At 41.3% G+C, this 15103-nt stretch overlaps 1 protein-coding gene across 3 annotated transcripts in view; it reads right to left on the reverse strand.

Moving 5' to 3' along the window:
* Positions 1-15103, reverse strand: part of ESYT2 (extended synaptotagmin 2) — a 98814-nt gene that overhangs the window by 32728 nt on the left and 50983 nt on the right. For all 3 annotated transcript variants that reach the window (XM_030826350.1, XM_012512305.2, XM_030826351.1), the window contains exons 7-8: positions 7168-7223; positions 1797-1917 (exon numbers count right to left, since the gene is read on the reverse strand). In XM_030826350.1, the coding sequence (XP_030682210.1) occupies positions 1797-1917; positions 7168-7223 (177 nt within the window). The remainder of the gene's footprint in view (positions 1-1796; positions 1918-7167; positions 7224-15103) is intronic.

Below are 15103 nucleotides of genomic sequence, written 5' to 3' on the forward strand. Positions count from 1 at the left end.
ACCTTTTGGTAGGAAGCATTCTGCTCCACACATCCTTTTTTAAATTACAGAGTGATGGCCAGGCACGGTGACTCACGCCTGTAATCCCAGCACTTTGAGAGGCCGAGGTGGGTGGATTATGAGGTCAGAGGATCGAGACCATCCTGGCTAACACAGTGAAACCCCATCTCTACTAAAAAACAAAAATTAGCCAGGTGTGGTGGCAGCTGAGGTGGAAGAATGGTGTGAATTCAGGAGGCGGAGCTTGCGGTGAGCCGAGATTGTGCCACTGCACTCCAGCCTGGGCGACAGAGCAAGACTCTGTCTCAAAAAAAAAAAAAAAAAATTACAGAGTGATATTCCTCATTCAATCAGCACAGGAATACATGTCCCTCCACAGAGGAACACACTTCAAAAACTCGAAGCAGCTCTTGTTTATATTTTCACATGTCTAAAGTTGAGATAATCGGGCCACATCTATTGACGACACTGGCTGTTAAGCCCATGTAGCTAAGGGCAGCCAGATCCAGGCTCAGGTGCTCACCTGTACTCAGAGCATAAGAAGCTTAGGTGCAGAGGAGCACGAGGATTTCTACATGTAAAGGGATTCCTGCATTTCCAGAGGTGAGAGTCAGAAGTTAAGGAAAAAAGACATTCTTTTCTAATATACAGCACCACATTAAAGCTGTTGAATGCCAACGATATAACCAATTTGAGCACCAAATTAACTGGCATATTGTTACTCCTAAAAAACATAAGGATGCCTCTGCATGTCTGTTAATTTGTGCACCATTATTTAGATCTAATTAAACCAGAAAAAGTAAAAAGGCATCAGGAGAAAGCGATCTACTTCTACTTCAGCGAACAAAAATAAAAACAACATATCCACTGAAACAGGACCAACTTACCACATCCTGTTTCAGTAAAAATAAATAATGTGGTGTGCACTGCTTACTACAGACACCACCACGGTGGTAATGCTCACTGGCTTCTGGAGTCCAAAGTCCAGACAGACTAAACAGACATGGATCCAACACCTGAGTGACTGAAGAGCCCTTAGCCCATGAGAGATCCTTCATTCCACCCACCCCTTCCATAGTCAGCAGAAGGAATCTCATCTTCTTGACTACTTTGCAGTTATTTATTCAGTTTGCTCAAATGAAGGTGACATTAGTATCTGCAACCAGCTCTGTGTACTGGGTACCGTCCTATTTTACAGATGACGAAACTGTGGCCCAGCTACGCCAAGTAATATGCCCATAAAAGTAAAGCTACAGCTAAACTCAAGAGCTGTGACGAAAATCTAGTTCTGTTCTTTCCATTTTATCCAGGTCAAGCTGTTATATAAGTGCTTCTTCTACCAGGTTACTCATTAAATGGCTTCAGAGGCAACGGAATTCTAACATCTGAGAGAAAATATATAAATTATTACATGAAGCTCTCATCATGACTGCCAGGAAAAACTGGTGTCTGCTGCTGAGGGCTGTCCATTTTAATAAAAACAAATGCAGTATGTGCTTTCTGAGGTAACTAAGATGTCTGTGCCATGTACCTAAATCCCTATTGACCCCTCTGAGGAACACAGCTATGGGGTGAGAATCATCCCGCTGTCTCCATGACAAGCTTTAGGGTCAGCGTACATCAGTCAAGTCTCTTAAGGAAAGTGACAGACAACCAATAGTCAATGCATCAAGACCCGTGTGGCAAGCTGGCTGCTGGGGAGAGACAAAGAGTCACAGCACCCAACGCCACACCCACAGGCAGGCAGGTCTCCAAGATCTGTTTTTAGATGTGAACAGATGCCCAGACATTCTTACCTTTGGTACAGGAAACCGCAACTGAGCTATTTGAACTTCACTGACAAGTGGAACGGTGATTCGATTGGGAAGCACCAGATAGTTTGATATTATATCCAAAATGATAGTATCCGATAAACCACTGTTCGTTGGGAGACAAAAAGAGCAAATGGACTATCAGACATGTGAATGCTTCTCTCACCTTTGACAACAGACTTACCACGAATATGATGTAATGTCCCATTTATTTACAGAGTAGGAGTTATCTCATTCCTCCAGTGCAATATTTACAACCCGCATTTCAATACTTTAGCTGTGATACTACTATGGTGACTGTGATACAGAATTTATTTATAAAATACAAGGTAAACTTCTAGTTATTGCAAGTAATTGTGGATTTTGCAATTAAAAAAAAAAAAAATGGCAAAAACCGCAAATACTTCTGCACCAACCTAATACACTTCATAATTTCCGAAATACATTTAATGTATTCCTATTTCATCACAGATTTCATACTTATTTACCAAAATACACCTCATTGACTTTTTTTAACATAAAATATTTCATACATATAAGTACAGAGAATAACATTCATTGGCCCATTCATGTTTATATACACATCCCATTTCCCGTTGTTGTGCACCAGCCCCCACTGAAGGAGAACTTACTTTGTTTTCTCTTATCTGTTATCCAACACTTTAAGTATTGAACACGTTAATAATTTTGAAATACTATACATCACTGCACAGCAAACTAAGTAAAGTGAATAAAATTGCTTAGGCTAAAGGAAAAAATATACTCGCTTTTTTAATGAGACAGAGTTTTGCTCTTGTTGCCCAGGCTGGAGTACAATGGCATGATCTCAGCTCACTGCAACCTCCGGTTCCTGGGTTTAAGCAATTCTCCTGCCTCAGCCTCCCAAGTAGCTGGGATTACAGGCGCGTGCCACCACGCCTGGCTAATTTTGTATTTTTAGTAGAGACAGGGTTCACCACGTTGGCCAGGCTGGTCTCGAACTCTTGACCTCAGGTGACCCACCCACCTTGGCCTCCCAAAGTGCTGGGATTATAGGCATAAGCCACCACACCTGGTCAAAGACGTACTTTTAATATATCTTTTTTGGCCGGGCATGGTGCCTCATGCCTGTAATCCCTACACTTTGGGGAGGCTAAGGTGGGAAGATCCCTTGAGCCCAGGAGCTGGAGACTAGCCTGGGCAACATACAGTGAGACCCCCTCATCTCTATTTAAACAAACAAATAAACATATATATGTCCTATTCTTTAGGGTAAACGTGAGAATTAAATACTGCGCAGAACTCTTAAAAGCATTTATAAACCTAAGTTTCATTGCTGTATAACACCTTTACCTGAACTGTGAAGTTGCAAACGTACTTTGCTTCTCGCCAGTAATGTTTTAGATGCTAAAATTATTAACATACGTAATTACAAACAAAAATATCCACTGAGACAGTGATAATCATCAGTGTTCAACAAATAATGTCCAAGCACCCACTGCAAGACAGTGTCCACACGTGATAACCCAGCACCTCAAGGACTTTTCAGTTTAATATGGGATAAAATTTTAAAAAATCCCCAAAAGAAAAACCGTATGTAACACTACTCTACTCATGAACAGGTCAGTTATTCAGACAGTTAATACTTCCACAGAGATTCGGAGGGCTTCAGCCAGCAGACACTGGCTGTGGGTTCACCATGCAGGGGCAGGACCCACCACCTTTCTCCCACACAGACTCCTGGCCTCGGGGGCCACAGCAGCTCTGACAGAACTCTCTGGTGGGGCTCCCCTCGCTGCGCCTCCTCACACCACTACGCCCTGCACGTCCCTGAACTGTGGATGTGGACGCTGCTCCCCTAGGTCTCCACAGAAGCGTCTCCTGCAGTGGTTACTTTCTTGCGAGTCACTATTTCCCTGTGTGTCCTTCGGAACCACGACTGCTCCTCACCCGTATTTTGTTTCCACCATAATCCTCACCCTTCTTACGCCTTCAACACTCAGAGCCGCTTATCAAAACATAACAGATATTTAATCATAATCTTCACCCTTCTTATGCCTTCAACACTTAGCTTAGAGCCGCTTATCAAAACATAATGGATATTTAATAAGGATAGTCCAAAGTTATGGTGTAGTGAAGGAATTCAGGCATTATTCTTACTCTGTAATGTCTGGGGTTTCTTTTTGTAATCAATATAGCATGTGGATGCTCATTTTATAAAGCTTGGGACAAGATTTCATTATGTTAAGTTCATAGTTATTTATTTATTTATTTTTTTAAATTTATGTTTCTTGAGACAGAGTCTCATTCTGTTGCCCAGGCTGGAGTGCAATGGTGTGATCCTGGCTCATTGCAACCTCCACCTCCCGAGTAGCTGGGATTACAGGCGTGAGCCCACGCCCAACTAATTTTTGTATTTTTAGTAGAGATGGGATTTCCCCATGTTGGCTAGGCTGGTCTTAAACTCCCGACCTCAGGTGATCCACCTGCCTCAGCCTCCCAAAGTGCTGGGATTACAGGTGTGAGCCACTGCGTTGAGCCTCATAGTTATTTAACATTCACTTTTATAACCTAAGGGTTGCTATAGCTGTGATTTGATAGACTGAGTGAGAACTAGTAGCCCCAATTTTACGTACATACCTATCAAATTTTAGTACATGACATTTATGTAAACAATTTATTATATAAAATCTACATAATTGTGTATAAATTATATATACGTATATCTATAAACTTAGAAGAGATATTTTTACATCTCCCTTTTATACAACAGCCTGTTTTTGAATGGTGTTTGTGTATTTATGTTATGTAAGTATATCTTTTTAATGACATAATTATACATATATGATTATATTTTGTATTACATATATAAAAGCTACATGTAAGACAAGAGAAGCTGGGTGCAGTGGCACAAGTCTATAGTTCAGCTACTTGGGAGGCTGCGGCAGGAAGAGCCCTGGAGCCCAGGGGGTTGGCGCCAGCCTGAGAAACATAGTGAGATCTATCTCTGAAAAAAAAATGAAAAATAAAAATAAAATAGCTAGAAATGACTACTATATAAAAAGAGCCTACATATAAATTATCAAATAGAATGGAGCTACACATGTATATGTATCTCTGTATTTATGTGTGTATGTGTGAATGACTTTTAAATAAAATGAATCAGGGATCCACTTCCCCAAACTGTAGGCTTGCCGGGGCAGAACGCATTCTTTGACTCTGCCCTTTCAGGTTGCCAGTATCAATACAACGTTATTTACAGAGTAGATGCTCAATAATGCTGTTTTATTTCAGTCCTCCTATGGTACTGAAGGGAGGCAAAATCAAATACTTTTTTCTACACTGATATGTGTGGATGTTTGTTCCATTTGGCTAAATAGTATCTCCTCCCCCTATTTCTAGTGAAAGTTTTTGCTTTGGGGGATACTCCCATTCACTGGAATTTTTCCACACAAGTGATCCATTTCTTTGCCTTCCATAGGGGTGTGCATGAGATTGAAACCTGATCATCGGAGTCACAGGAATCTGTCCAAGGGTGGCCCTTGCACACACAAGTCAGGTCGGGACCTAGCGGGAAAGGCGACTAAGTCCGCAGACTAGCTGCAGGCACAGCAAGAGCCTGCCTGAAAACAAGCCCACGAGGGACACGCCCACCCTGCATGGGTGGGGAGCTGGCGAGAGAGCCCTTATGGTGCCAACACCGGCTCCATCTGAAACCCCTCAGAGGACATGCCAGCTTTCCAGCTGCTGAGCAGGAAACAAGCACAGCTGTGTCCCATGCACGAGCGGCTGCGGCTAGCTCAGAGCATGCAGTGGGCGCCCATTGTTGGAAGAGTGAATAAACTGCTTTTTGAAAATATTATTTACTGGCCGGGTGCAGTGGCTTATGCCTGTAATCCCAGCACTTTGGGATGCTGAGGCAGGAGGATCATCTGAGGTCAGGAGTTGAAGACCAGCCTGGCCAACATGGCGAAACCCCATCCCTACTAAAAAAATACAAAAATTAGCCAGGCGTGGTGGCACGCACCTGTAATCCCAGCTACTTGGGAAGCTGAGGCAGGGAGAATTGCTTGAACTCGGGAGGACCACCTCCGAGACTGCACCACTGCATTCCAGCCTGGGCAACAGAGTGAGATTCCATCTCAAACAAAAAAACAAAAAAAAAACAACAAACAAAAAAAAAGTACTTATTTATCTACTTAAGACCACTTGAGTCAGGTTTGTTGCTTGCAACCAGAATCTTAATGAACTCTTTAACCAATCTTTTAAAGTTGTGCTTTCTTTCCGCAGATCTTTTAAAGATCACGGCGTTTTTCTGTATCCAGTAAACCACAGCACCTAAAAAGGACTTTTATTATGACTGTGCTTCAGATAATTAAAGTCCTAATTTTTCCCTAATAATGAAACAAAACTCTTTACAAAGGCCATTTCAGAGGCATAAACAAATATACGAGAATAAAAAAATAGTCTGAAACCAAGTTTCATAATTTTCTAAACTATTTTAGGAAAAACAAATCACACTAGAAAATATCCACTAGAAACATGTGACTTTAACCCACAGGTGATATGTTTTAACTTTCAAATAAAACGGTAAAGCCAGCGAAAGCATTTAGAGGCTATAATTTCGAAACTTCCCATTTGGAGGTGACCAACAGGTCTGCCACCCACAGCCCCACGCACTGTTTCAGGTAATGGGACTGTGGCAACTAGAATGACTCCTTGTCTCTGAGCAGGGACGCATACTCCAGGGCCTCAGATGTTTGTTATGGAACATTTTTCTCCTGTTTTAGACACTAGATCGTTACAGAATAATGAAGGGAATCCCAGTGAAATGATACGGAACTTCAAGTTCCTCACCTCTCACACTCAAGAGTCCTGGTGAAGTCGACACTGTCCCCAGCCCATTTCAAAAAGGAATGGAATAGAGGTTAAAAAAAAAAAAAAAAAGACGGAAAGGGTGGGGTAGCCACAGGCTGGAGAGACCCTGGAAAGCATTTCCTTTTGAAGTTTCCTTTATTGTTTCTGAGAAGATAAAAAAAAAAAATTGCAAACTGGCTTACAAAATATTAAAAGGCCTCTACTTTTCTAAAATGCCAAGGCCAGGAAGACACCTTGTGGTGAACAAACGCAAATGAAGACCGAGTGCTCAGCTGGCACTCCAGAGCCCTCCCGCCCTGGCCCATCGCTTCCTGGCAGCTCCCGGTGGGCAGAACAAAGCCCCTGTATCCTCTGCTTGTTTCTCACGACAGCCTGTGGAGAAGACGCCCCTTCACTTGGCAGACGCAGGTCTTAACCATTCTCACACTATTGTCAAGACATCCAAAATGCACAACACGCCCTCGACCGCTAAGCCTCCAGGACCAGACACGAGACTTACTTCAATCCAGGGATATCCAGAAGATTCGTCAGTCCTGTCCAGTTAATTTCTAAAAGCTGTTTTAAAACAAGGGCAAAATATTAAGTTCCAAACAATTTCCAATTATCGAATCAGGTGCACACAGGCTTGTTTCTTTATAGACAAAATGGGTTAGTACACAACACAGACCCACACCCTTCATCCTTTGTAATATACCAAGGACATTTTTCTTTGGTGGTACGTGGAGACCTGCCTCTTTCTGTTTTTTGATAATGTCACAGTTTTCGCTAGTAAAATCATAAAATAATTTATTTACCCACTCTCCTATGGATGGATACTTAGAATTTTGACAATTTCTCTTTATTGTAATTACAAATAATGAGTCAGGGAATGTCTTTTTACATACATGTTCTTGTATACATATGCAGACTAGCATTCAAAAAGTGCGATTTGGGGTCAAAGGCTTATGTTCATTTTTAATGTCAATAGATGGTACCTACCTGCCCTCCAAAAATACTGTACCCATTTACATTCCCACCCAAAGTGTATGAAAATGTCCTTTTCACATACCTCACCAAAAACAATACTAAAACCCAGCCTATCTGGCAGTTAAATAATGGACTTTATCATTGTTTTACTTTGTATTTTCCAATTAGCAGACCATGCTGTACCCACTCATTCGACATCTGTGTTTATCTTAGAATAATTCCCATACAGTTAGCTAACATTCCATTAAGTAGATGTGGGTTGGTAAAAACTATTGATTAGAAATGCTGCTTTTCCTAACAAAACAGCACATAATAAAATTACTTGTGTTCTATATTTGCAGAAGAAATTCTAAGTAAAATTGCATGATCTCAATCACCCATATAGTTGAGTAACAAAACTGCTTGAATCCCTTTTTGGTTGCAAGCAAATATAAAGTGGAAGAGTCAAGATTCTTACAGATAGAACAAAACTTAAAAACAAAACAAACAAACAAAAAACAATTTTTAAGATGCTGAAAGGCCAAGACTTCTTAGTGTAACAGAAATGAGATATAAATATAAAAAATTAGGAAGGAAAAAATAGGCAACTGATTTTCAAACTGGATTGCAAACATCAGTATCAACCTATGCTTTACCTCCCCCTTAAAATAAATGTTTTTCCCTAGTCCACCCATTGAACCACCTGGCTAAACCTCTACATTCTAAATCATATGAATATATTTATAAACACTGACTTAAGAGCTCATTTTCCTTTCTCTTTTCTCTTACACAACTTAAAAAGGAACAGGTACTCCCTGCCACAACAAAACATTCTGGCCATACAAAAATACCTGTTATGAAGAAACTAAGATTTAAAAGGCATCACAACAGGGTTCTATCATTTAGTTCTGAAGGTTGTTACTTCTGATCACAAATCTACTTCAGGAAGTAAGAACGTACAGAATCTTGCATTCGACTCAGGTTAAAATGCAAGCACCTCGCACAGCACACCATCAGAGGACACCCAATGGTGACTGCTCCATCCGCAGAGCCATGAGACACAGGAGCCACATAAACTTCAGGAAAGGGTGGCTGTGACAAGGAAAGTGGCAGGTAAGCTTCTAAATAAAATTAGATGAGGCCATTGTAGTTAAAAGAACAATAAAGAGAATACAATTCAAAGATGCTATTTAATAAAGAAATAAAGAATTTTTCCTATACAGGCATGCCTCAGAGATACTGTGGGCCGGGTTCTAGAGCAGTGCAGTAAAGGGAATATTGCAACATGTGAGTCACACATTTTTGGTTTCCCAAGGCATACAAAACTTATGTTTAAACTATAGTCTATTAAGTGCACAATAGCATTATATCTTTTAAAAAATGTACATACCTTTATTTTAAAACACCTTATTGCTAAAAAATGCTAACGATCACCTAAGCCTTCAGTACGTCGTAATCCGGCTGGTAGAGGGTTTTGCCTCAGTGTTGGTGGCTGCTGACTGACTGGGGTGGTGGCTGCTGAAGGTTAGGGTGATTGTGACAACGTCTCAAAATAAGACAACAGTGAAGTTTGCTGCATTGACTAACTCTCCCTTTCAAAAAAGATCTCTGTAGCATGCCATGCTGTTTGATAGCATTTTACCCACAGAACAGCTTTCAAAATCGGAGTCATCTGCTCAAACCCTGCTACTCCTTTATCAACTAAATTTATGGGATATTCTAAATTGCTTATTGTCATTTCAACAATGTTTGCAGCATCTTCACCAGGAGTAGATTCCATCTCAGGAAACCACTTTCTTTGTTAGTCATAAGAAGCAATTTCTCGTCCTTAAACTTTGATCCTGAGACTGCAGCAATTCAGTCCCCTCTTCAGGCTCCACTTCTAACTACAGTTCTCTCACTATTTCCCTTCCACCTGCACTTCCTTCTTCCACTGAAGTCTTAAACCCCTCAAAGTCATCCATGAGAGTTGGAATCAACTTCTTGCAAACTCCTGTTAAGTTCATATTTTGTCTCTTCTCATGAATTACTGTTTTCAATGGCATCTAGGATGGTGAATCCTTTCCAGGAGGTTTTGCCCAGATCCATCAGAGGAATCACTGTCTGTGGCAGCTATAGTTTTACAAAATGTATTTCTTAAATAATAAGACTTGAAAGTTGACATTTCTCCTTGATCCATGGGCTGGAAAATGGATGAGGTGTCAGCAGGCAAGAAAACAGCATTCACCTCCTTGTACATCTGCATCAGAGCTCCTGGGTGACCAGGTGCACTGCTGATGAGCAGTTATATTTTGAGGGACTCTTTTTTTTCTGAGCAGCAGGTCTCAACAGTGGGCTGAAAATATTTGGTAAACCAGGGTGTAAAAAGGTGTGCTGTCATCCAGGCTTTGTTTTTCCAGGTATAGAGCACAGGCAGCGTAGATTTAGCACGATTCTTAAGGGCCCTATGGTTTTCAGAATGGGAAATGAGTGCTTACTTCAACTTAAAGTCACCACCTGCATTAGCTGTGACAAGACAGTTAGCTTGTCCTTTGAAGCCTTGAAGTCAGGCACTGACCTCTCCTCTCTAGCTGGAAAAGTTCCAGATGTCATCTTCTTCCAGCAGAAGGATGTTTAATATACATTGAAAATCTGTTGTTTAGTGGAGCCACCTTTATCAATGATCTTAGCTAGATCTTCTGGATAACCTTCTATTTTAACTTGCACTTTTATGTTATGGAGATGGCTTCTTTCCGTGAACCTCATAAACCGATCTCTTCAAACTTTTGTTCTGCAACTTCCTCACCTCTGTCAGTCTTCACAGAAGTGAAGATAGTTAGGACTTTGCTGTGGATTAGGCTCTGGCTTAAGGAAATATAATGTCTGGGCTGATCATCTCTCCAGGCACTAAAACCTTCTCCCTATCAGCAAGAAGGCTGTTTCTCTGCCATTGGTGTGTTCACTGGAGCAGCACTTTTATTTTCCTTCAAGAAAATTTCCTTTGCATCTACAATTTGGCTGTTTGGCACAAGAGGCTTAGCTTTCAGCCTGTGCTGGCTTTCAACATGGCTTCTTCGCTAAGCTTAACCATTTCTAGCTTCGCTTTTCTTTTTTTGAGACAAGGGCTTGCTCTGTTGCCCAGGCTGGAGTGCAATGGTGCCATCTTGGCTCACTACAACCTCTGCCTCCCAGCTTCAAGTGATTCTCCTGCTTCAGCCTCCCAAGTAGCTGGAACTACAGGCATACACTACCACGCCCAGCTAATTTTTTTTTTTTTTTTAAGTAGAGAGGGGTTTTCACTATGTTGACCAGGCTGGTCTTAAACTCCTGACCTCAAGTGATCTGCCCCACTCAGCCTCCGAAAGTGCTGGGATTACAGGTGTGAGCCACCTAGCTTCTGATTGAAAGTGAGAGGTGTGCAACTCTGTCTTTCACTTGAATACATAAAGAGCACTGCAGGGTTGTGAATTGGCCTAATTTCAATATTGTTGTGTCTCAGGGAATAGGGAGATCTAGGAGAGGGAGAGATAGGAGAACAGTCAGTCAGTGGAGTAGTCAGAAGATACAATATTTACAAATTAACCTGGCCATTTGATATGGTTTGGCTTTGTGTCCCTACCCAAATCTCATGTCGCACTGTAATCTCCACCTGTTGAGGGAGGGACCTGGTAGGAGGTGATTGGCGTGGGCACAGTTTCTCCCCTATTATTCTCATGATAGTGAGGGAGTTCTCACGAGTTCTGATAGTTCTAAAAGTGGCTGTTTCTCCTGCGCACTCTGTCTCTCCTGCCACCATGTAAGACGTGCCTCATTTCCCCTTCGCCTTCTGCCACGACTGTAAGTTTCCTGAGGCCTCTCCAGCCATGCAGAACCTTGAGTCAATTAACCCTCCTTTCTTTATAAAATGCCCAGTCTCAGGTAGTATCTTTACAGCGGTGTGAGAATGGACTAATCCGCCATCTTACACGGGCATGGTTTGTGATGCCCCAAAACAATTACATTAGAAACAACAAAGATCACTGACCACAGATCACAGTCACAGATATAATAATAATGAAAAAGTGTGAAATACTGCGAGAATTGCCAAAACATCACACAGAGCCATGAAGTGAGCACATGCTGTTCACGTCAGAGCATGGACAGGCTTAGTTTTCACAGGGCTGCCATAAACTTTCAACTAGTAAAAACACGGTATCTACAAAGTGCAATAAAGCAGAGCACAATAAAGCGAGGTGTGCCCGCGAACACTTTCATCTTAAATGTCGTATTCATATTTTATACGTCTGTCTTGTTACTTAAAGAAAAAACCACCTAGCATAGTCTTAATAGCATTAAGGTAGAATTGTTTTATCCAGGAAGTTTTGGGAAACAGAATTAACAACTCTCTTGAGCATTTTTCAATGTCATTATCTTTCAAGGAGAAATCTGTAACGTAGAAAACTTGAAATTTATGTTATAATGAGATTTTAATATGGTTCCAAGTAGCTATGTGGTATTTTTGGACTTGTTAAAATATTTGGGTGAGACAAGGACTGACTTTAGAAAAAGTCAGTATAAAGCTAATTTTAGTTGGTGATTTTGGACCTGTTAATATATTTACATGAAACAGACACTGGCTTTAGTCAAGTTAATTGTATTATGGATAAAAATGTAAAAAAAAAAAGATAAATGTAACTAGTTGCAGGCGATTAAAAAAATGTACAAAGTGGAAGGAGGAAAATAATGAAAGAATCTCCTCCTATTCCTGAAATTTAACGTACCATACTATTATTCCATGTGGCAATCTGAAAACCATTTCCATCAGCAGTGTTAACATCCTACGTACTTCACCAGAACTGCAACCCAGAATGATGGCACTGTCTCTCCAGCTAACTGACACATCAGCCTTTTGTGGGGTGCAATGCTCTCCTCACCAAGATTCGGATCCACAGAGTACAAAACATGTTTGCAGTCGATGCAAGAGACCTACTTTTTAATATCGTGTATAAAGGTGCTATGTAAAAATGACATCACACCGTGTGACTGGCTGGCCTCAACTTTTATTTATTTATTTTTTTTAGCATGCCCCCAAGAAAAGTATCCCCTTGTTTAGATTAAAAAGTATGTTTCTGTTTGAAGGAACAGAAGATGCAACTTTACAGCTGACAAAACCGCTAGCCTCCTGTTTTACATGAAGACTTTAAAGGCCTGGGAGGGCACTGACATAAATGTTTTGCTACATTTTAAATGATAAAAACTGCCCAAATTTGGCAAGTAAAACCTCCATAAATGGGTAGTATTAATGCTCTTCTTGTAGGCAAACTATCTAGATAAAACTTCCTTAAGCCTATCTAGAAACCCGAAAGACGGCTTCTTGCCTATCAAAGCAAAAGATCAAAGGCATCAAACGTAGGGAGAAGTTTTCTATTTATAGCAAAGAGCATAAAGGGTTATTGGAGTAAGCTCAAAAACAAAGCAAGAGATCCAGGTGTAGTGGCACAAGGATTGCTTGAGCCCAGGAGTGTGAGGCTGTAGTAGTGTGCTCCAATCTATGATTCTTTCTGTGAATAGTCACTGCACTCTAGCCTGGGCAACACAGCAAGACTCCATCTCAAGAAAAAAAGAAGCCAAACAGACATACATTTTGAAAATTACACATAAAACTAGGCTAAACAGTGGGTCTTCAAATTTACAGTTAGTCTTAGAACTGAGAAAATCATTTATTTTAGTTTCACAGGTAAGTAAACTGAGACCTAGAGGAGTAATCTTATCTGTAACTTTTTGCCTTTCACAACTAGATAAGCCAAGGACAGAATGAAATCCTCATCTTTTCACTGGACCCACATGGGAAGAAACGACTGATTTTTAAGGACGGCTGTGCAGACGGTGCTGCGGCCCCTTCTGCTCTAAACCGTCCAATCTGCTCCTGTCTCTGATGTGCCTCATCTTGCTCACTGACTTCTCACTTGCTGCTAAGTCTCTCTACGTGGAATGACCGGCAGACAGCTCCAGCCCACATTTGCTTCTAAGCCTAGCTCCCCTGACTCGGGTATTTGCTTACAGAGGCTATGCAGAGCTTATGAACGGGGGTTCTTGGCCCTTGGGTGGGGAGGGGCAGTCCTCTGCTGCACAACACTGACAGGCACAAGACATTTAAGGGGTCAGCATCCATCTTGGTTTCTGCCACTAAGGGCAATAGGGGCCCCAGCCCCCATTATTGTGACACCCTAAACATCCATTTCCAAATCTGTCACTGAGAATGACTACCTACAAAAGAGACCATTCAAGAACAAAGTTTCTAAACTTTAAAGTACAATTTGGGAGATTTTAGAGAATAAATTTCAATACTAGAAGCATCCCTACCAAAGTTCCCATTTTAATGATAAACTGGCCTTTATTTTCCTCACCAGTAATATGCGAACAATCCCATCCTGTGAGGACTAAGTCAGACAATGCACAGAAGCCACGTGCCTGGCTCCAAGCCCATTGCCTGCGACCACAGTCATCACCTGAAGGCTTCCTTCCCTGGAAATCCCTTTGAGCAATTAAGATCTTTCTCGCCACTATCAAGGACTAGCACATGTGCCATGTAAGTAAGCATTACAGCGAACATTTACCCTTTTACTTTTGAAGTTCTGTCCCACTTTAATCTCAGATGAGGAACCATCTATAATCAAAGCACAACTGACCAAATATAAACCAAACAAACAGAGACTATTTCTGACCACTTGTCTTAGAATCATTTCAGAAAAACAACTTCATTACTTTGTCTAAAACAAAACCTCAAAAAGAATATTAACTATCAACGACGGAGTATTAAAAACACAAAACAAGGAAGTCAGTATAAGCTTGTCAGGCAACAGAGGGCATGCCCACGTGGGCCTTGTTGAAAAGACTGAGATACATTTAAGTGCTGCTGAAGTTCAGAGAAACTAATCATCAGGGAGGCAGGAGCAGGAATTGTGGAAGGAAAGGACTCAGCTGGCTTTTGAAAGGAAGAGAGATTTGAATGCAAGAAAGAAGGCGCCAGGCAAACGGGTCCCCATGTTCAAGGCACTGAAAGGCCTGTCCCTGAGCACGGGGAACGGTGAAGGAGCAAAAGCTAGAGGCTGTAATGACGGAGGGAGCGAGTGGGAAGAGAGAAAGGAAACACGTGTGTATGAGTGAGAATGTGAGAGGAAAAGTGTGACAGGCTAAGTGTGAATCTGTGTGAGAAAGCGGGACAGAGAACTAATGTGCGAATGAGTGTGAGAGAGAAAATAAGTGTGAGAATATGGGAGAACGAGTGAGAACATAAGAGCAAGTGTGAGAATGAATGTAAGACAGAACATGTGAGAACAACTACGAGAGAACAAGAATGAAAACAAGTGTGAAACGAATGTGAGAAAAAAGTGTGACAGTCAACAAGTGTGTGAGAACAAAGTGTGAAAGGTGTGAGTGTGAAAGAACGAGTGAGAACAAATGTGAGTGAACGAGTGTGAGAACAAAGTGAGAGATGTGAGGAGTGTCAAAGAAAGGGTGAGAACAAGTGT

The sequence above is a fragment of the Nomascus leucogenys genome, chromosome 13, assembly GCF_006542625.1.
Source record: "Nomascus leucogenys isolate Asia chromosome 13, Asia_NLE_v1, whole genome shotgun sequence".
NCBI lineage: Eukaryota > Metazoa > Chordata > Mammalia > Primates > Hylobatidae > Nomascus > Nomascus leucogenys.